Source organism: Tigriopus californicus, chromosome 7 (assembly GCF_007210705.1).
Source record: "Tigriopus californicus strain San Diego chromosome 7, Tcal_SD_v2.1, whole genome shotgun sequence".
Taxonomy (NCBI): domain Eukaryota; kingdom Metazoa; phylum Arthropoda; class Copepoda; order Harpacticoida; family Harpacticidae; genus Tigriopus; species Tigriopus californicus.
In genome coordinates, this window is record NC_081446.1 from 10,308,300 (window position 1) to 10,329,829 (window position 21,530).

Below are 21,530 nucleotides of genomic sequence, written 5' to 3' on the forward strand. Positions count from 1 at the left end.
TTTTGTTTCTCTCATTCAAGACTGCCAGCCATGATTCAGGCTATTTAGGCTAGATGTGGCGCAGCGGCCAACTCTACGTCATAGATAGACCCACAGATCATATAACGACTAGATGTCGCATTGGCCCGACCTCAGTGAAGAGGAAAATGGATTTTGTGTCAACAACTCTGTACACCAAAAAGGAGGAGGGTGATTGCCTGATCAATACGTAGACGAGGTAATCCTGCCACCTGGCGGCCACAATTGACCTCAAAGTCAGCTGTTTGTTATGATTTGGTTTTGGGTGGGCAAATTTTGAAGCTCACAACCGTCAGAACGGGCTTTTCCCCTCGTTTTCAAGACATTTCAGCGACATCAAACTAGTTGTACTTCTATTGAAAGGGCGTTTTCCATCTACAAAGTATGGCAGCTTTTTCAAGAAACTCACTTGATGCCAAACTCGTTCATGGAGTGAATGAGACCCGAGAGGATGGATAACATCAGGTGATGTCGAACATACCGCGATGCTAAGACATTGATTCTCCAGAAGAGCATATTCAACACTATGGAATTGACCCTCCACAAAAACGAAAGGTGGATGACAGTCAATTCAATTGTAAGGCAACACTTCATCATCACCGGGGCTCTCAGAAGGCCGTCACCTGCTTTTTGAATCAACTGTGGCTCTCCAAGCCAGCGGCTACCAAAAAGCACCATTCAACAAACTGCATGGCTCTTCACAGGCACTCACTTACGTTTTGATCTTTGTTCTGATTTGACATTTCGGATGGATCCCGTGAAGAGTGATTGGCGCCAATGATAGTGAACAAGGTCAAAATGAAGAAGATTGAGGATAAAAGCGCTCAACCAGATATCTCAGATATCTTTCAAATTAACGAGTTATCATTCAAGATAAAGAAAGTCAAAGCTCACAAAAACCGCCATTTGGATGAGAAATGTGCTTTAGTCATATGGATCGAAAGAAAAACCGGAAAAATGATTCCAGCAGAGGAAAAAAATGGTATATTTGTTTCCAATTTAGGGATCGTCTTTTGTATCCAATAACCATCTCGTTCAATGGTAATCAGTCAACCTTGAGTGTGCTTGGCTATAAAAAAAAGAAATCTCATTTTTCTAAGTCGAATTGGCCATGACACTGACACTCTTTTGAAATGAATCATGTGTATCTAATCCAAATGATAACACTCTTTTCACACTAAAAAGAGCGAAATTCAATTTTGAGGCTTTCCTTATTACAGATTCATGTCCATCTGATGAGTTTGCCAACTATGGCACAATGTACTTGAAATATGGAATGTCAACGAGCTTCCCGCCAAATCGGCCTGCTCTTTGTCGTAGCAACTCCGAGCAAACTTTCCGAATCAAACTAGTAACATAAGAAACGTAGAGATCTCTTCAATTACAGGCAGGTCACTTTATATCATTCACTTTAAGTGGTTCGTTTCAGGCGGAAAATTCAAACTTTTTTTCAGCGCATGCGCATGTTTCTTGAGTTCCCAGGCATGGTTTTGGGCTCAAATTTGGCCAAGATCATCTCTTCAGCAAGATTTTGTGGTCGTACGTCAAGCTTATTTGGAAAAAAGTGAACGATTTAGGAGATAATAAATGTTTGCTTTTGTTTGCAGTTGACATCTCTAGAAGTTCGTGGTATAATCCAACATTTGCCGCATAACCCAGTCATTGGGGCTCAAGGAATCGAAGGTCCAAAGGCTCCTCTGCCTGCTTCTTCCCAATCACGTCCGTATTAACGCCATGCTCTCAGGCTGTCCAGAGATTTGGCTGGAAAGAACATTGCATATCAGTTCTTCTTTCTTCCGTCCACTATTTTTGGGCCACTCACTCTTCATGAGATCTACTTGGATTGGCAATAGAGCGAAGGTCGAATCAATTGTTTTGCCTGCATTTTGCCTTTATTGTAGTCCCTTGCTTCAAAGAGCGGGTGACGGCCCCACAGGCCCCAATGGCCCTGTTGGTTTTGGATGTGTTGCCTAACTATGGGATTGACTGTCGTCCACTTTCCGATTTGGTTGAGGTCGATTCCATTGCTTTCGATATGCCAATCTAGCAGATCAATGTCTTTGCATCACGGCATGTTCTTCAAAACATAAAGATTTCCGTCCTCATGTGTCTCATTCACTCCACGAACGAGTGTGTGAGATGAAAACCTTCCTTTTGATAGCAGTAAAACTGTGGATGTCGCTGAAGTATCTCGAAAACGAAGAGAAATGTCCGTTTTGGCGGTCCTATGCTCTTCTGGACAATCAATGTTTTAGCATCACGGTATGTTGACTGCAACTAGTTTGATGACGCTGAAATGTCTTGAAAACGAGGGGTAATGTCCGTTGTTCTGACGGTTGAGAGCTTCAAAATCTGCCCACCCAAAACCAAATCATAACAAACAGCTGACTTTGAGGTCAATTATGGCCGCCAGGTGGCAGGATTACCTCGCCTAAACACGTGATACTAACGACCAACAATCGCTCGGTCTTCAACGACAGCAGTCAGCGACAAACTCACTCAAAATCCGGCCACGCTGGCCAATGAAAAAGCATGAGTCACTGTACACTAAAATTTATGTACCAGCTGATGAAGGCAAATGTTCGCATTTTTCCTCGCGCTATGCGAGGTCTTGTCATTATATGGTCTGTGGATAGACCTTGTTGATTGAGTCGCAATTTGAAATTTTTTGGAGTATATTCTTACAGTTGTGACTTTCCTGAGGGCTGTTATGGTGTATTATGACGATTTAAATGCCTATTCAAAGTGATTGCCAACTATGAGCTTTAACTTAGATTTTAGAAGAATATTTATAGATATCGAATTGTCTTGGTCCAGGCTTGCCAATTTTAAATGATTGATGCCATTCCTGATCATTTTCTTACGATCCCTGTGCAAGGAAGAAACTTTTTATCCGTAGTGTCAATTCGAAAAGAACATGTAAAACTCGACGCATATCACTCACATTATCTCTTCACAAGCATAAACATTCTTTAGTGTCCCAAGAAATGCATGAGAGCATTGGAATTGTTCGCGTTTCGAGCTCAATTGCTTTGGATACAATTATGATTTGGGAATTGAGCCGTTGTGATTAAGGGCTTCCACTGGCTGGAAATGGATCACACGGTGGCATTCTGAACTCACTTGATTTGGTTCTAGTCTCTCATTGCATTTGGTCCTCAGTTCCGCTTTAGAAAAAGCTAGCCTGGTCTTCTCAGAGCAGTCCGCGTGGGGGACCTCTATTTTTGTGGACTAGCATCCTATTGGTGATGGGTGATATGTTATAAGATTATCATCACGAATACGGTCGATTTAACTCATTAGTTAGCAGGAGCTCATTCTCGGTTGAAGGATAAGGCCCACCTTTCGCTACGAATCTCCCCTTTAAAGTGATGGCGAAAAGTTTGGGGTTTCAATGACCACAAGGAAAATCACATGGGCAGTAATCTTCCGATAGCCCTCTTACGCTGCACGAAACATGTTTTACGATCAGAGGGGGCTATGTCATATAGCCTCTACCAAATAAAGGGCCGATTGGGCCAATTCCTTTTTATTGAATTATAATGCGTATGTGTTGTTTTTGATTAATTCTATTAAAATCTTATTCATAATTAGTGCCCCGGGTCATATAATGTCCGGGAAAGAAATTGCGTTCAAGGCAAGGCAAGAGCAGTTTATTTAGCAATCTACTGTGCCTCTTCCCGTTTTCCTTGGACCATATGACGCTGCAAATAAGGGCCCTTACGGGCAAAATCATTTTACAATGCAGCCTTGATTTTGGTGGCAGGCGCATTAAATGTAATCATTCAAAGCTGGTAAAATAACCCAAACAATTGATTTTTCAAGAAAGAATTGATCATGGTCCAGCAGTGGCTAAGTTGTGTGACTGTCGTTTTCATATTTTTGAGTTGGTTCCAAACATCAATATCGCTGCTCACTCTGCAATTGACGATGCTATACGTATCAAATCAAACATGGAATCAATTCTAAAAATGCCTCCCAATGGCTACTCTCGGTATTCCTCTGAAATGATCTCCCGATAACAACATTTGAGCTTGAATAAACTGGCCAACGCCACCCAACACCCAGTTGCAGGTCGCCATATTAAAAAGCAAATCAACCCTAGGGACGAAAAAGTGAATTCATTGCCTTATCCCTATGATCGGCCGAAAACTTTCAAAAGCGCCAAAGAAATCTTACCTTCGGCCCACTCTTGTCCTGCTAGTCCAACCTTCGGCCAAGTCCTTTTATTCCGTCCATTCAACTCGGGCCGAGTTGGGTCACCTCAACCTCCGGCCCCTCCGCCCCCACGGATGCACACTACCCGGCAGGGCCAGAAGCGCCTGAGCGGAAGCGCTCTCGCATCAAAGTACAAACCGCCGCTGACTAGGCGCTCGGCCCGCCCGCCCACCCTCCCACCCACAGGCCTGCAGGCGCGGACAGTAGGCCCTAGCTTGGCCCTGCCTGTTCTTGGCCATCCTCGGTGCTGATCCCTCAGTTACATTGGATAGCTAACTTCGTTCCGGATTCCGTGTCCGACTTGATCACACTGCTGGTACTGGGCTGTTTGGCCCTCCCTCTTGGTTCACGCCTTGCCCGCTTCCACAATCGTGTTCCTCTTCGGCCGTTCTCCCGTCGGTCTTCGGTGTGGTCTGGGCCGGTCTCGCACGCCCATGGCCCGTTAGGCGTGCTGTCGTCATCGAATCGAGCGTCCCACCTCCGGTTGGACCCGTGGTCGGTCGTCCTTGAACGCTAGTCTTACTTAACGAAAGACATCGCCCCGTCCTGGTTTGGAGGCGTGAACGCCATCCTGGTCCTGGCCCGCCTGGAACCGCACGCGGGTGAGTTGAGCTCTGGCCTGAGACCCTCGGCCCTGTCACCCGTAATTGTGTAAGCGTGTGGGGTTGGCTGGGCCAGCCCTGTCACCCGTGGAGTATGGATTCAGTACGGATTCGACAGAGTAGCTGGTTCCCGCGTCCCGCTCCCCAGCTCTTCAGGCCGACCCTGGACCTGGGGCTGACCTTAGTGGCCCGAGTGTCGGGCTGGGATTAAAGAGTGGCTTTGGTCTGGGATTGAGGGATCGGGCCTACTATATCCCACCTGGTCGAGGAATGGTCAAACCTGGATCGGTTAAGGCCGAGAGGAACCAGGCCAGACTCGATGCGACGCTTAGGCCCATTTATTTTGGGCCCCCAAACTGGGCCCTCCCAGATGCGGATGGCATGATATCCCAGTCTGAGTGGGTCAAGATTATGATCGCATGAGGATGAGTTCAACGGAAATGATCATATTTAACCGAGAGAATTCGAAAATCTGGCTCAGGGGCATTAGAATAAGTCAAGTCGGTTATCAATCAGTAACCAGTAACGGGTCAGTCTGTTGTTTCAGATTGCACGTAACGTGACCGTGGGATGAGCGTGTGATTGACCATGACCTCGCTCTCCACCTCCCCGCCCACGATCGGTGCCATGTCTCAGGCTGCACTGGCCGTGCCCACGGGTGGTGTATTACCCGGACCTTTGAGCCCCACGCACGTCATCAAACAAGGCTGGTTACAAAAACGCGGTAGGTTCTGTGAACCTCAGTCCTTCCACACCAACCCCCGTTCTCACCCACTGCTTCGGTTATTCCAGGTGAACACATCAAGAATTGGCGTCCTCGTTACTTCATCTTGAAAGACGATGGCATGTTTTTGGGGTTCAAGACCAAGCCCACCGCCGACACCGATCTTACGGATCCGCTCAATAATTTCACGGTCCGCAATTGTGAGATCATTGAGTCGAATCGACCCAAGCCGTTCACCTTCGCCATTCGTGGGCTCCAGATGACCACCATCGTGGTCCGCACCTTCCACGTCGATTCTGAAGACGATAGGTAGGACCCTCTGTTTATCAAAGCAGTTATAGGGCGTAAGACTGGCTGGGGCACCGTATTGGTAGAGCATCTGCTTTCTTTCCAATTTGCGAATCCCGGTTCGATCCCAGGCTAGCCAAGTCCAAGCTTCTTTGTGAAATTAGATTACAGCATGAGTAGTTGTTTAACAGCTTAAATGGGCGAACCTGCGGTTAGGTAATAATCAGTGTTGGGTTGTGACAACGAAGCGGGAATATGCCTCACTTGGAACACCCAAAATCAGATGGCAGGCCGAGCCGGAGAGCTGCCATCCGACTTCTTGACAAACAAAACAAAATGGCATTAGACTGAAAGTCTGAAAGGTGGCAAAACTTGTCTCGGCCGATTTTTTGAGATTCACCGCAATCTTTGGCAATGGATTAACCCAAATGTGAAGGTCATGGATATGACGAGTGTTTGGGAAGTGACACATCGTAATTGTTGTTTTATTTGAAAGGTCCCTAGATCAAAACACGATCGTTTCATTTAACATCGGCATTGGCAGTTCTCAGTATTGACCTCCTGGACAAATTGGCACGACTTTAGAGTTATTTAAATGCCATCATCCTCATTCAGCTTCGTATTACCAAACGAAATCGAGGAAAAAAACTGCTGCGCAAAATATCTTATCGCACGGTTTTCCTCGTACTGACCGAGTTTCGAGATAGCCGACCGGGACTTTTTGGCGACTTCATTCGAACAATTATCAACCAGGGAACCGTATGCTATCCGTGCGCTCCACTCATCATCCTTTTGCCGGCCAAGCCCCCAATTTCCGAGCTATTGTCGACTTGATTTGTTCCAAAGAACGTGTTCGCCACCCGACGTACGACGTAATTGGTCGAACTTCAAGCATTTCTACGATAGATCGTGCGTACTACTAGCCATACTTACACATACCCCTTGCATCCTTCCATCCATCCTTCCCTCCTTCCCTCTGTTCAGACCTCGTAGCCGCCGTTGGCTTGAATTGCTGGCGATCTCTCGTCTTCAATGGCAGGTTGATTTTCCTCTGGTTCCCCCCAATTGAGCGCCCGTTAAATCAACGATACCTCTCCGAGCCTCAGTTGATTTTTTCCCGAACCTGCGAGATCTTCCGTTGTTGGACATGTATTTTGACGCTTTGAGGGAGGTGTGAGCCAAAAACAAACAAGTTTTTCCCTCTCCTTTTGAGTAAAAACACATCATGGTTGAAGTGCAGAGTTTCCCTCGAAGTCTTACGTTCTCGGAAGAGCGGCTTAATTATTTAGCCACGTTCTTGGCGTTGTCCAGGAGATCCAGATCATTGATCAGGTACATAATCCCCGTTTTTTTGGGATTGTGACTCCATCCATCACAAAGGCCGATGTGGAGATTCCAGTGAAGTGATTCCAAAGGTTGATGGATAGGTTTGTTTGTTCCTTTCCAGGCGTGATTGGGTTTCTGCCATTGAGAAGGTGAAACTGAAGTTGGAAGATGAAAACATGGAGACAGAAGAAACGTCCGAAGATAACAGCAAGTTCGTGGATATGTTCAAAAACACGGGCAAAAGGCGACACAGAGATGGACGATGTAAAGTGGTAAGTACTAACAGTACAATCTTACATTTTTCAATCAGCCCGTAAAACATTTCAAGGGCCTTCTCTTTGTAGATAAAATAGTATGATGTTGGGTTACTCCATGTTCAGGCGGGATGTTCGTTGTGTAACAAACGTATCGGTTACATAACCATCCCAACTTGGAGTAAAGGGCAAGAGAGAGCTGTGAAATTTTAGCCCCAGAGAAATACTCCAACAGGGTTTACCTACCTGCGCTAGCTGCTAGTCTGAAGCGTAGTGAATTTTTTTTTGAAACCGGTTCTTTTTCCCTGTATTATTGGATTTGATCACGGGTTTGACAACTGCATAATAGACTCTTGCAATTTAATCAAATTACTACATAGAATTGGCTCAGCATTAATGTTAGCAGAATATCGGTCTAAGCGACCGTAGAATCGGTGAAATACGATCCTTGCTTGTTTAGCCTCAATTCAATTCCGACATCCTTAACAGGGTTGATGCTGACGCGGAAGATCGATCAGACGGATTTTGTTATTGTTTTTCCAATATATCCGTTCATAGTACACATCGTACAGAATTCTAAATAGAGCTGATGGACGGCCTCTGATTGAACTATCAAGGAGGAGATAAAGTACCACTAGTTGCTACCAGGGAATAGAGAGAAAAGGAGAGGCAGACAAGCTCGCATGAGGGTCATTGTCTTTTGACTCGTTCGGTTGCCTTTCTTATAAGTGACCTGATCAGACGAAATATGGGCTTTCTTTCTCTGAGCAAGAATCCCCAGGCAAAGGTGATAGCACCGCAATCGAACGCCGCAAGCCGCTTTTAACGCCATCTAACAAGTATGAACGTTGATCAAGTCTTCGTTGTCGTCGTCGTTGTTGTTGTTGTTGGGGTGTATTCAATGATCTGAATGCCAATTACAGTAGGAGTTGATGGGGAAAGTTGAGCGTTATAGCTCGAATAGAATGGTCGAGCAATATCTGGAGCTGTTAAGTATTGTGCTGAATCCTAGACAAGTGAGATTGTTATTTCTTTCTCAAGATTGGTGGTTTTTTGAGTCAATGCGTTTTGTCTTGCGTTTGCAGACGCTCGAGAATTTCGAATTCATCAAGGTGCTTGGAAAAGGAACGTTCGGCAAAGTGATTCTTTGTCGTGAAAAATCCACCCAGAGTTTGTATGCCATCAAAATTCTGAAAAAAGAAGTCATCATTCGGAAAGATGAAGTAGCTCACACGCTCACAGAAAAGAATGTCCTTCAGAAGACCAAACATCCATTCTTGTTGGTGAGTATCTACTAGAAACTCGTGGGGATTATTCCAAGCCTAACAAGCTCATTCTCATTGTCCCCCAATCTCGTTTTGTAGCAATTGAAATATTCCTTCACGACAGTGGATCGTTTGTGTTTGGTGACGGAATACGTGAATGGTGGTGAATTGTATTTCCATTTGTCCAAGGAGAGACAATTTTCAGAGGATAGGACACGATTCTATGGGGCAGAGATCATCTGCGCCATCAGCTACCTTCACAAGTTGGGCATTATCTACAGAGACCTGAAGGTAAGACTCGTCCCGGCTCTTCTTTCCCGCAACACTTTTGATCCCAATTTTCCTTTTCAGCTTGAGAACCTGTTGCTCGACCAACAGGGTCACATCAAGATTGCCGATTTTGGGCTGTGCAAAGAGGACATTCACTGGGGGAACACCACAAAGACGTTTTGTGGCACTCCCGAATACCTGGCTCCAGAGGTTTGTGACCTATTCGTCCGTTCTCGACTCCCTTCTCATGAATGTCATCGTTTGCTCTTACAGGTTCTAGAGGACAGTGATTATGGTCGGGCTGTGGACTGGTGGGGCGTGGGAATCGTTATGTACGAGATGATGAGTGGTCGTCTCCCTTTCTACAATCATGACCACGAGGTCATGTTTGAGCTCATTTTGGTAGAGGAAGTCAGATTCCCGGGTTGCATGTCACCCGAAGCGCGCGAGCTCTTATCCGGACTCCTCATCAAGGACCCGAACAAACGACTTGGCGGAGGTCCAGAGGACGCGGCCGAAATAACCACCCATGTGTTCTTCCAAACTATTGACTGGAATCTCTTGAAGGAAAAGAAGGTAGACCGTCATTGTGATCCCGAGCCAACTAGGCCGTTAGCACCCTTTTGATATCTTTGCTTGGTTGTCGTCTTTCCAGCTGGAGCCTCCATTCAGACCCCAAGTCATGTCTGACACGGACACTCGCTACTTTGATACCGAGTTCACGGGTGAGTCGGTCGAGCTCACCCCGCCCGATGAAGGCGGCCCTTCAGAGTTCTCGGCTATTCAAGAGGTGGACGAGTCGTTTTCTCAATTCTCCTATCAAGATCCTGGCTCAGTGATGACCACGGGCTCACTCCATAGTCGAAACTCTCTTCCAATTCATTCAGAATGATTCTTTAGTCGTGACCTCAACTCATGAGGAAAAAAAATGAAGCCTTTCTTCGCTGGTGTCTTGTGTGGAACTCGGGTTAATATCACGAGAGCACAATGTTTGGACAAAAGTGATTCAAGACTGGTAAATTGTTAGTGTTCAAGTGGCTCATGAATAGTGATGGATTTATGCAATTGACGACAGAGGTGACAACTCATGCTAGGCGCATAAACAGCCTTATTTTACGTTCGCATGATTATCAAGGCATCGTGGAACAAATCTTGAACACCTGAGAAGCCTTTGGATTCAGATCACGCGAATGTCTGTTCAACTTAAAACATCCTACACTCTCATCAACAACGTACACGTAGAGGCGACAATAACTCATACGATACCAAAAATCCCGCCGTGAGTCCAGTCTGGAAAATTCCATGATTCAATCGAATCTTTAAGCTGACACTCAACCAACAATCCCATGCATCGTAATGAGACAAATGAACTGTTCCTTAGAGAAATGACCTAACGGGGGTCGATCCATAAGCATTTCCCTTCCCTTTGGATTCAGCGACTTAAATGAGAACCAAAACATATTGCCCTTTCATATTGAATCTCCTCGATATAAAACACGCAAAACAAACACCTCCCACCAACCAGCACTTCATATTATAATGATGATATTCTAGATTACCGTTAATGCGACTCCTTCTTTCCCTTTGCCTCCGCCTCCACCTACTCCCTGTACTCTTACTACCACTTTTTCATGAAATGTTGGGCTTCCCGTCCCACGAGTCCTATTTCTTCTATTACTACTAGCACTGTAATCACTTGAATACTATCATGATTATTGATACTGTCATCATTACTACCGCAACTAATACTGCTATTATTAATATTATCTTTATCATCATTATGATTATTATTTTCAATATTACTAAGTAACTTCTGGAACAGAACGGTTTATCTATCTTTTTAAACATGAGATGGAACGAGCTGTGAGGTTGTTTAATTATGCCAAGTCGTTGAATTTGTTGGTATAAGGTCAAATAATGGCGTCGTAAATCAGATGGTAAATAAACGCTCGCAGTAACAGCGAATGAATGTTCCTTCGTTTTACTGAATATAAATGTTTCTCCCAACTTCTCTCGGGTCAGAAGTTAAGTGGATTAAGCCAAGGCTTTGGTGAAAGCTTAAAATAAACATTAAACTTCATGTCGGAAACAAAAGTAGAAAGAAAGTCCAATGCGCTTCCCAATCACGTTGCTCAGTCTTGGTTCACTTTCAATGAGTGCTGGTGTGTTCCTGGAAGAGCAACCGTTACAGATTCTTTTGAACATTTGCATGATTTCACCTCCCTTGTCATCTTATTCACGCAACTGAAAGTTCCATTTCTAGTCACCCCTTAAGCCCAAGATGATAGGACAGCTTGAAACTTCAATAGGGCTTGTCAAGTGAACGTGTTCATGAACAACTGACGTCATTCCATGGAGTAAAATCAGACTTTTTTTTCAGAAAATTCAATGGGCTGACAGTACGAGCTGACTGATGTTTGTCTTTGTTCTCCCTCCACACTGCGCCCAAAATCAGGGTGCCGGACCACATTTTTCCTTAAATTTCCTTTACTTGACCTGCCCTATAGTTGAATATATATTCTGTGATGCTCCGAACTAGACTTTACTTCGGAGAGCGTTGAAGAATGTTAGTGGAATCTAAGGCTGTTGTTACCCCAGGCTGCCATTCATGGAAGTGAAGAAGACGGTTGAGGAGGAGTTGGGCTTGGTCGAGTCCTCAGAAGCTGACGATAAACGTTATTCTCCACCGATTAGTTGGCGGTGCTTATTTTTTTATTTGTGGCAAAATGTTAAAAGGTTTAGATAGAGACTTTAAGGGTTATTAATATCGTGTTGGGTTAGGTAAGGTTAGGCTAGGTTTGATTAGGTCAGGCTAAGATAAAAAAGTAGCACCGCCAACTAATCGGTGGACAATAACGTTTACCGAAGCTGACGAGTTAAAACCCAGGGTGGCTGCAAGAGGTGAGCTAAACTGAGACTTCACCAACATTCTTGAATGATAGAGTAAACAAAGTCAAGTTGGCCAAAGATTGGTCTGTCATGGAGGTTATTTACCTAAATGGAAAGGAAATCCTACTAGAAGTATGTTGCATTTTCATCACCAGGGATGGCCACATATTTCAATGAATACTCGCCCTTCTATGCCAAGTTTTCTTTTAAAGATGATACTGAAAGCCCTCATTTTTCAACATGAATACAATTTCTATATTTTTGGAATACCTGGTTCTAGCTGGCTCAAAGGCAATTCGAACTATTACTATCAAAATAAAAGTAAATATATGATAGGCACTGAAACTACCTCCAAAGACAAAGTCAACTTTGCAGATGTTGCAAAGACCCTTTGGTGAGCATTGATATAAATATAAAGTGATATCAAGTTTATTTGATATTCATGAACATGAATAAGGTGATTGGGAAGACATACATGTTGGAGAGTTGATTGACTGAGGGCAGTTATCCAGAGAAAGGGGCTTGGGTTACAGTTACATTTTGGAACTGGTCATAGGAGATAAAATGAAGACAATAGTTTTGGGAGCTCCAGATGTGCGTAGACGGTAGTTGTTTGTCAATCGTAGTACATCTTGAATTCATTTATGCTTTGGCAATTTCTCAATCTAAGAGGGAGGTTATTTCAAATTTGTACTGATCTGATTGTAAAGAAGTATTTCCGGACGTCTAGTCTAGCCTTCGGGACCCGCTTGTTCGCCAGCGATTGACTGCGCGTCGAGACCTCATGATCAATAGGACAGTATAGGTCTTCGGGATGAAATGGATCAAGTCCTCGCGTTATTCTGAAAATTTGGAGTGCATCTCCTCTCTCTCGCCGTTCCTTCAAGCTGGTCAGTCCAAGGTTTTGAAGCTTTTCTTCGTATGAGCCTTTAAGTCCGTTTATAATCCGAATCGCGCGTCTTTGCACTTTTTCGAGTGTATCTATGTCTTTCTGCAACCACGGGTTCCATGATTGCACAGCGAACTCCAGGTGGGGACGGACGTATGTCTTGTAGATCTTGATAAACACCTCCTTTGTCCGCAAGGAAAAAGTTCTTTTTACTTGACCTAACATGGCATTAGGTTTTTTTTGCTATCATCCCAACGTGCACTGATGGTTTGAGATTTTCATTCATAGTCATGCCTAGGTCTCGATGACATATTGCTGATTCAACCAGTGTTTCCCCGACAAACTAAGAGTGGCGATTATTTCCCGAACCAAAATTCAAGGTCTTGCATTATTCTATGTTAAATTTCATTCCATTTTGCTTGGCCCATTTGACTAGTCAGCTTATATCTCCTTTCATTTCCGGGATGATATCATTTTCGTCAATAAACTCATTAATATGGTCCTTGATTATAGACTCCAGAAGTTTTCCAATGACGCTCGTCAAAGATATAGGGCGGTAATTTTTAGTCAGGGCTTTGGAGCCGGATTTGTGTACGGGGGGTCACATTTGCCAATTTCCACTCGCTTGGAATTTCTCCCGAATTCATGCTCTCTTGGAAAAACTGTTGCAATGGAGCATGTAGAGAGGGGGAAGCATATTTAAGAAATCTGGTACTGATGCCGTCAGGTCCCGGAGTCGAGTCCCATTCGAGATTCTCGATGGCTTATTTCACAGCCCTGATCGAAATGGAAATGCTATTGTACGCGTTGTTCTCGCTTTTGGCGAAAAAAAACTAGTCGGATCACGAGGGGAACGTTGAAATATTGACACAAACTAGTCGTTTAAAGCGTTTGACTTATCGTAATCAATTATAGTGTGGTGCCCCTCAGGTGTTATGAATGGTTCGATTGTTGCGGTTTCTGTTTTTGGATTGATGTATTTATAAGATTTCTTGGGATTGGATTTTAATTCTTTAGAGAGCTCGGTTTCATATTTTGGCTCTTCGGACTGAGTATCGCGTTTCTACTTGAAGACTTTTGAACTCTTTTAAACTGTCTTCGTATCTATATGTACTAGTAGTCTTGTAAAGTCGATTTTTCTTTGCGATGAGCCTCCGTAAAGATGTCGACATCCATGGTGGATTTTGCCTCCCAGGTTGGTCGATTGTGGGTATACAAGAGAATGACTCTTTTATTTTACCTGAATGATGTTGCTATTGTTCTTCGACCGAGAGACTTTCAGCACTGGTCCAATCTGCTGTATCAAATATGGAACAGATTTGATCCCAGTCTGCTTTCGCGAAGTTCTGCACGCCTTGGGTTTTTTTGAAGATCCGGAGAGCAAACTCATTGTGAATACCCAGCGAACAGTGGTCACTATTTGCCAAGGGCATTCTGTCCTCGATTTTGACTACTTTCTCGGGAGAGTGTGTGAGGATCAAGTCCAGGGTGTTGCCTGCACAATGGGTCGGGAAATCGACCATTTGTTCCAGAAAAGCAGATTGACATGCTTACACGAATTGAGCGCTTGTGGACGAGCTATGTAGTGTCGTCCAATTTATTTGGGGATGATTGAGGTCCCCTACCACAATTGAGTTGCTTGGGAGATTTCTTAACATTCTAAATAATTCAATGTCGTTTTCTTGATTTGAGTTTGGAGACCTATAGACCAGATGCATACGAAATTTTTGGTTATGTTTGCTCGTAAAAGTCATTGAGGTCATCTGATTGAAATGTGTTGGGGTAGATCTTTCCTCATACTCGATTCCACTCTTTGCGTTGTTAATGAAACATGTATGGCGGCAATTATCCGATCGTCACTGACCAACTCGCTAACTCAATTAGTCTAGGAAGTGCGTTCCCTTTTGTAGACTGGAAAACCATTTTTCTCCTGATGGAGGCATTCGTATTTTGGGGTTTGAAAGGTGATGACCAAATAAACGAACAACCCAAAACTTGGCGGCCTTTTCTCTGCAAAGCTAAGACGCCAAACATGAATTTGTTGCTAGATAATCAAACTGCTTTATTTGTTACGTTTGTCCAAAAATCACAATTTTATTGGTTATTGTAAATTTGGCGTAAAAAGATATGGCACTATATGTCAAAATAACAAATGCTATGACAATGAAACAAACTGGATAATGGTTTGACATATTAAAAGTAAATGACACCTTTGTTTTTCCAATAATAAAAGATGGTGCTCTCTTTTGCACTATTTCTTAGGAAAAAGAAGTTGTTGTTAATTAGCAATTTATTGTTCAATGCCTGCTTTTGCAATTTATCAAATTCCCAAAACCTGTTTTAAATATTCTTCATTAGCACCTATCGAAATTCAATTCATGTAATTGGTGGTGACTTCAACATCCGTCCTGACTCGAGTGAATTCTCCGAGCTCGCCCAGATCCTGAGCCAATGGAGAATTACTCTGCGCTCCGACCCGGGAGTCCCAACACACACCTACTCCCGGGGCGCCTCTGTACTTGACCACATTTTCATATCAGAAAATATTCCATCTCCGGCCAGTTTCGTCCACCTACTGGCCGCGTCTGATCACCTCCCGATTTCAGTCACCTTCAAGATGCCCAGAAATTTCCATCATCTGGGAGTGACTCGAAATGGGAGGTGCGTGGTCAATGTGCAGAAGTGCGCGGCTCAACTTGAGGCCCTGCAGCTATCCATCAACACCGGGGCTGTGAGCAATCCAGCTGCAGTGGCCCAAGGCATTTTGCAAGCATTTAAAGAGTCCTCCTCAGTGCAGAGGAGGAGAGGAGGACTCAAGACCCCGTGGTTCAGCCCCTACCATCGTGAGCTGAGGGGTCAAATGCTCCAAAAATTGCGAAATGCCAAAACGAGCCAAACACCGGAGACTTGGGAGCAATATGCGATATCAAGAATTGCATATCACAAGTCTCTGAGGAGCGCCGAGTCAGCCCACCAAAGGTTGGAAGTGGAGAACCTACTCTCTTCATCGGCCTCGTCCCGGATGGCGGGCTTGTACAAACGTGCCAAAAAGCCCGCCACTAACTCGGAAATTCCAGTGAGTAAATTCCTCCTCCACTGTCAAGAACTGTTTGCAGCAACATTGGAAACAGTAGTGGAGGAGGTCCAGGGCTGCCCAGAAGAACACCACCCACTTTTGCAGCCCTTCACGGAACCCGAGATGGACGTGGCCTTCAAGAAGATGAAGAGCAAAGCCCCCTCAACATCAGGGGTCTCTCCCTTCCAACTTTCACTTCTCCGTACCCAAGCTCAGCCACTCCTCCAAGATCTCTTCAGCCTCGCCCTCCATTCTTCTTTCTTCCCACCAGAGTGGACGGAGTCAGCCATCATCTTCATCCATAAGAAAGGGCCCAGGGACATTCCAGACAACCATCGGACCATCGCCCTGGAGAACCCCTTCTTGAAGATGATGTCCACCCTACTAGCTGCCCGCTTCTCCGGATTGGCCGAGGATAGGGATCTCCTTCCCCAGTTCCAATTCGGTTTCCGGAGAAGCCGCTCAACCACCACGGCAGCTACTCTCCTCTATGAAATTGTGCATTCCAACATCAGCAACAAGAGGAGAGTGTACGGATGCTTTGTGGATTTCTCCAAAGCATTCGACAGGGTGGACCGAACGCGGTTATTCCTCAAACTCCAACTGTGGGGAGTTCCGCGTTCAATCTGTGTCCTGCTGTCCAACATCTATGCGGGACTCAGATGCTCCATTCGTTCTGGTGAGGACCTATCCCCCTGCTACTTCACTTCCATTGGCCTTCCGCAGGGGGATCCACTATCGCCAATTCTTTTCAATCTTTATGTATCCGACCTGCCTGAAGCCCTCACTCACCAAGGCCCCACCATCAACCATTTTCCTATTCAATATATTCAATATGCAGACGACCTGGTTCTCTTGGCTAATTCAGCCGTGGAATTGCAAAATGCCATCAATGCACTCCACGGTTATTGCCAAGAGAACGGCCTTCAAGTCAACACCATCAAGACGAAGGCCATGGTTTTCCATAAAGGTCGTCTGCCTCCCACCTCCTTCCATATTAACAATAGTCCGATTGAAATCGTCAATAGTTTTAACTACGTCGGTTTCACCTTCTCCACCCAACTCTCATTCACCAATCACCTCAAATCCACAATAACTAAGGCCAGGGCCAGGATCGGATACATATGCAATAGACTTCCCATGAAGAATCTTCCCCTCCCAATAGTCCTTCAACTCTTCCGGATCTACGTCACCCCAATTTTTCTCTACGGCCTACACCTTTGGCTTCCCAACTCCGCCCAATCCGCCCTCAAATCCGCCGATGCCACCTACACCAAGTTCCTCAAGCGATACCTCTGCGTGCCCCAATATGCCAACAATGCATGGACACATTTTCTATGTGAAACCGAGCCCCTCACCATCGGGCTGGCAAGGTTAGTGTCCAACAGTGTTGGGAACCTGACCTTTCCGGAGGTGATGTCCGGACACAAGTTGTCCTTCCCGGTCAAGGACTTGCTTACACCTTATTGTCCTTGGCCCGACATCCCTTCGGAGTATTGGCAGTCACGTACCTTTGTCCGTCTCCCAGCCAAATGCCATCAGCGACGGGAGTTGACAAAGGATCTGTTCAATCTGGCCCATCCACTCTACTGCAATAACCAAGATTTTCATCACTTACCTCTACCTACCTGTCTTTGTACTATCTGCAACTCACCTCTTACCTTTTTTCATGTGCATTGAACCAATTTTAGTCATACTCATTGTGATATCACTTTCTAGTCAACTATTTTATTGCCTTTACCTTTTTGACATTCTTCTTGTTTTACCATTTTGTATAATGTTTATACATCAGATTTTTATTTTATAGTTACTTTTACGCCATGACATGACCAAGAGTCGCAATAAAAAAAAAATAAGAAGAGGTTATGGACATTTCTGAAAAAAGGGTTAACAGTTTGCAGTCATTGTCAAATAATATTTCTTAATCTTTTTATTCTTTTAACAAACTGCTTTAAATTTCCGTGATAGAATTATGTGCGAACAATACATGTGATAGTATAACCCTTAATGAATATGTAAGACAAACAAAACGCTCTAATATTTTTTGCCTAGAATTGCTTGCTTGCTTCAATAGTCACCTACATTGAGTAAGTGATTTATTTTCCACAGAAAGCCAGGTTTACACGTCAAACAAAATATAAAAGTTCAAGATCAAACAATTCCACCAAAACTGAACCGATTCATGGTTGTTTTTGAGAAAAGGATCAGATTGAAAAAGCTTCCTTCTACTCATAGTATATAGTCTATGATGTTGTGCCTCCTAGAGCATGTGGTACAACAGTGCTGGAGCGGAAAGCTCTCTGAAGCCTTGCTAGAAGATGTGCCAATTTTGCATTACCTCCTAATCAAGTACTTGAACATGAAGATTGAATTCGTTGAGCACTCTCTCAGCGGGAATCCATCTGATCAGGAGGTAACGCATAACGTTACAAAACCTTGCTAGAAGACGTTTAATCTTCGACCGAGCTTCCACTCCATTACTGACATACTCCATGCCAGTGTTTGTTATTGTTTCATCATGAGAGGGGCAGAGTAACATCCCCTATAGCATATGCAATTGCAAGATACCTTTTGATGCTCGCTTTTAGCTATTGGCTATTTGTTTCCTCCAACAACAATCTCTTACTGTAGTTTTCCACCAGTCAATCTCCCCACAGTGAACTCCCCAACTACAAACTCCACCAGAGGCAAACTCCCCCATAGTGAACTCCTCCATGAACTCCCCCAACATGAGGCTTCCTCACAATGAACTCCCCCACAATGAACTTCTCCACAATGAATGAATGATTCAATTCTCCTCCCCAACCTTTCTAAAGGAAACTTTTAGACTCTCACCATTTGTTCTATTCACACATTTTGTTCACTGTGGGAGAGTTCATTGTAGGGGGATTCACTGTGGGAGAGTTCATTGTGTGTGTGTTTGTGTGTGTGTGTGCGGGGGGAGGGGTTCACTGGGGGAATTCATTGTGGAGGGAGTTTATTGTGTGGAAGTTTATTGTAGGGGAGTTCCTGGTGGGGGAGTTCCTGGTGGGGGAGTTCCTGGTGGGGAAATTCCTTGTGGGGGAGTTCTCTGTGGGGAGTTCTATGTGGGTGAATTCACTGAGGGGGGAGTTCACTTAGATGGAGCTCCATGTATCAAGAACAGTCGTCCAACCATGCATATTGGTTCTGAAAAACATAAAATGGCATCGCTAACTTTGTATCTGTCTTAGACCAAGGATACCAAGTGCAACTAAATTATGCATATAGGTTTCTGTATTTGGCCCACTTCGGTAGTAAGGCTACTAGCATTGGCCCACTTTAGTAGAATCATTGTAAACGATCTACCATCAACAGGGAAGCACAAAGTAGCAAAAAATATTGCTTAACAGAAATTGTCAAATATTGGTGTCAAATTGCTAAATTTACAGATGCAATAAATTTGCAGAAAAATCTCGGGTGTGCAAGTTTTTTGCACAATTTGCACAATTTGCAGGGTGCAAATTTTGGCCGGCCCTAATACTGATAACAAGAAAATCGAGAAAAGCTGTTAAATAATATGGCATTTAGTAATAGGGCATGAGCAATTATAAAAGTCATTACTTATCCTCCAAAACCCTTAGATTAGACTTTTTAATATGTATATTGCGGCAAAACTGATTTCAAACTTGAATTGCAAACGATTTTTGCCATTTTCCACCATTGACCATCTTTTCGGTTTTGTTTGTTTTGGATTTTGTGTCAAAGAGTATCTATTGAAAATACATAGGACATAATAAACAAACGTCCACCTACATTTCCTTCAAAATTTGGTTGGCAAAAATTGCATTCTCTGGCAAACAGAAAATGTGCACAGTTGTTAATCTGAACTACTGTAATTAATGGTTCTTGTTTCGATTTACCACTATTCTTAGTTACAAATGTACTTATGAGCATTAGCTTCATACCAGATAAATTTGAAAGCCCCAGATTATACCATTAAAAGATGTCAATATTTCTAATGTTCTAAGATTCTAATGTTCAAAATTATCTGGTCTCCCACAACAAACTTTTCAATTCAACTCGACACACTTTTAACGCAATAAACACGAATATCACAACCAAAAGTGTCTTTTCAACTAATTATGGAAAAGTTTTTAAGAAGGGGAGATAAGTTGCTGTCCAATAAACATAGACTAATTTATCTCACTTCGAGTATTGCCAAGGTGTTTGAGAAGAGCATGAAGTCCAATCTTCTTGAATTTCTTGAAGTCAATGATAGCATCATGATGCTAACTCTATACAAGTCAATTGTTCAGCTACATCTTGAATATGCTTCACCCATTTGGGCTCCAATGAGCTCAGCAGGTTTGCAAAAGGTCTAACAAGTCCAAAGATGTTTCACTAGGAACATCACAGGAATGAGAGAGCTCTCGTATTGGGAGAGTCTAGAAAAGTTGGGACTGAACAGTGTTCAGAGAAGGTCAGTGCTGTCCAATCCCTTGGCTCCAAACATGCCAGAATAGCTCTTAAAATGTGCCTAAATATGCCAATGTAAATCAGAATTTACCAGAAAACATGCCCAAAAGAAAAAATAATAATCCTATGTTTGCAACCCTTTGCAACACGTGGACGTCGTAATTCTAATTTAGTTTGAATTTCCATAATGGTTGACCTTCTGAAGCAAGATTTCAATAATTTAGAGCATGATTAAAAAGATAACACCTGCAGAGGGTTTCTTTCTCTTTGGGTTTATTCAAAACCTAGTCAGAAAAAAAATATTTAATTGTAACATCCTTGGTGCAGTTGGAGAACAACGTAGACTCATGATTTAGTAGTGATTAGAGAATAATAGCTATAATTATGATAAAAAGGTAAATGGCAAAGATGTGCGTCAAAGAGAGGAAGGAAGTATCACACTTCAATCGATCAAGCCAAGGCAGCAAGGTAATAATGGCCGAGGAGGACAAAAGACATGGAGTCCTCTGCTCTGGCTGTCAGCTGCACATTTTTATTAAATCTGATGACAATTAAGCAACTGATTTTTTCTTGACAAGATCAATATCACATAAGTTGAAGGAACTTACATAGCAAATTTCAGTACGATTGGGGCTTTAGTTGACAATGAAGAGTCAATCGAGATTTATAAAGCTACTTCAGCAAGCCATTTAAAGAAAAATTGAGATCACAATCGTCCAAAAGGACGATCTGTGATGACGCAAGCTAATAATTCTCAATAATGAGTGTAGCAGTCTTAAAATACCCTCAGTTCTACAAAAATCATTCTATTGTTCTGAAAATATGTACCTAGGCTTTGGACTGCCATACCCAAAATTGGTAACAATATAAGCTTATTGAGTTGACTAAAACCGGAAATAATGATTTTTCCAATGAGCCTCTACATGTAAGTATTTCGTCAACCCTGGAATGTCCCATTGCCCATCTGGCAACATATTTGTTAGATTTGACAGCCCTGCCAAAAAACTCCCAGAATATGCTAGATAAAACATGCTAGATCCAAAACATGCCATCTTCAATTTTCCCCATGCCAAAGGGGTTCTAAATATGCCAGATGTACACTTTTTTGGCATGCAAATATGCCATCTGGCAGCACTGGAGAAGGTACGAAAGGCATCTGATACTGTACCTCTTCAAAAGCATCCATTAGCTCTGTCCCAAGCCAGGATTTAGGGTCAATTCTAGTGACCGTAGAGGCTTATTGTGCGTTTTGAGAGCACCTTCAAGCCCTCGAG

General features: G+C 43.6%; 1 protein-coding gene and 1 long non-coding RNA gene across 3 annotated transcripts; both read left to right on the forward strand.

The window, feature by feature from the left end:
* Positions 1–1,008: 1,008 nt before the first annotated feature.
* Positions 1,009–2,355, forward strand: LOC131883413 (uncharacterized). Its single transcript, XR_009373610.1, has 2 exons — positions 1,009–1,557; positions 1,626–2,355. It is a non-coding gene; the product is annotated as an uncharacterized LOC131883413 (long non-coding RNA).
* Positions 2,356–4,462: 2,107 nt separating this feature from the next.
* On the forward strand, positions 4,463–10,934 carry LOC131883309 (RAC-gamma serine/threonine-protein kinase-like). 2 transcript variants are annotated; one of them, XM_059230753.1, is made up of 9 exons: positions 4,463–4,838; positions 5,386–5,562; positions 5,631–5,871; positions 7,298–7,448; positions 8,516–8,713; positions 8,795–8,986; positions 9,047–9,175; positions 9,239–9,541; positions 9,621–10,934. In XM_059230753.1, exons 2-9 carry the CDS (start codon positions 5,427–5,429, stop codon positions 9,855–9,857), a joined length of 1,587 nt encoding a protein of 528 aa, XP_059086736.1. In that variant the 5' UTR covers positions 4,463–4,838; positions 5,386–5,426; the 3' UTR covers positions 9,858–10,934. The 2 variants fall into 2 exon arrangements, with proteins under 2 accessions (XP_059086736.1, XP_059086737.1); XM_059230754.1 differs by lacking the exons at positions 4,463–4,838; positions 5,386–5,562; positions 5,631–5,871 and adding an exon at positions 6,838–7,182.
* Positions 10,935–21,530: the final 10,596 nt, after the last annotated feature.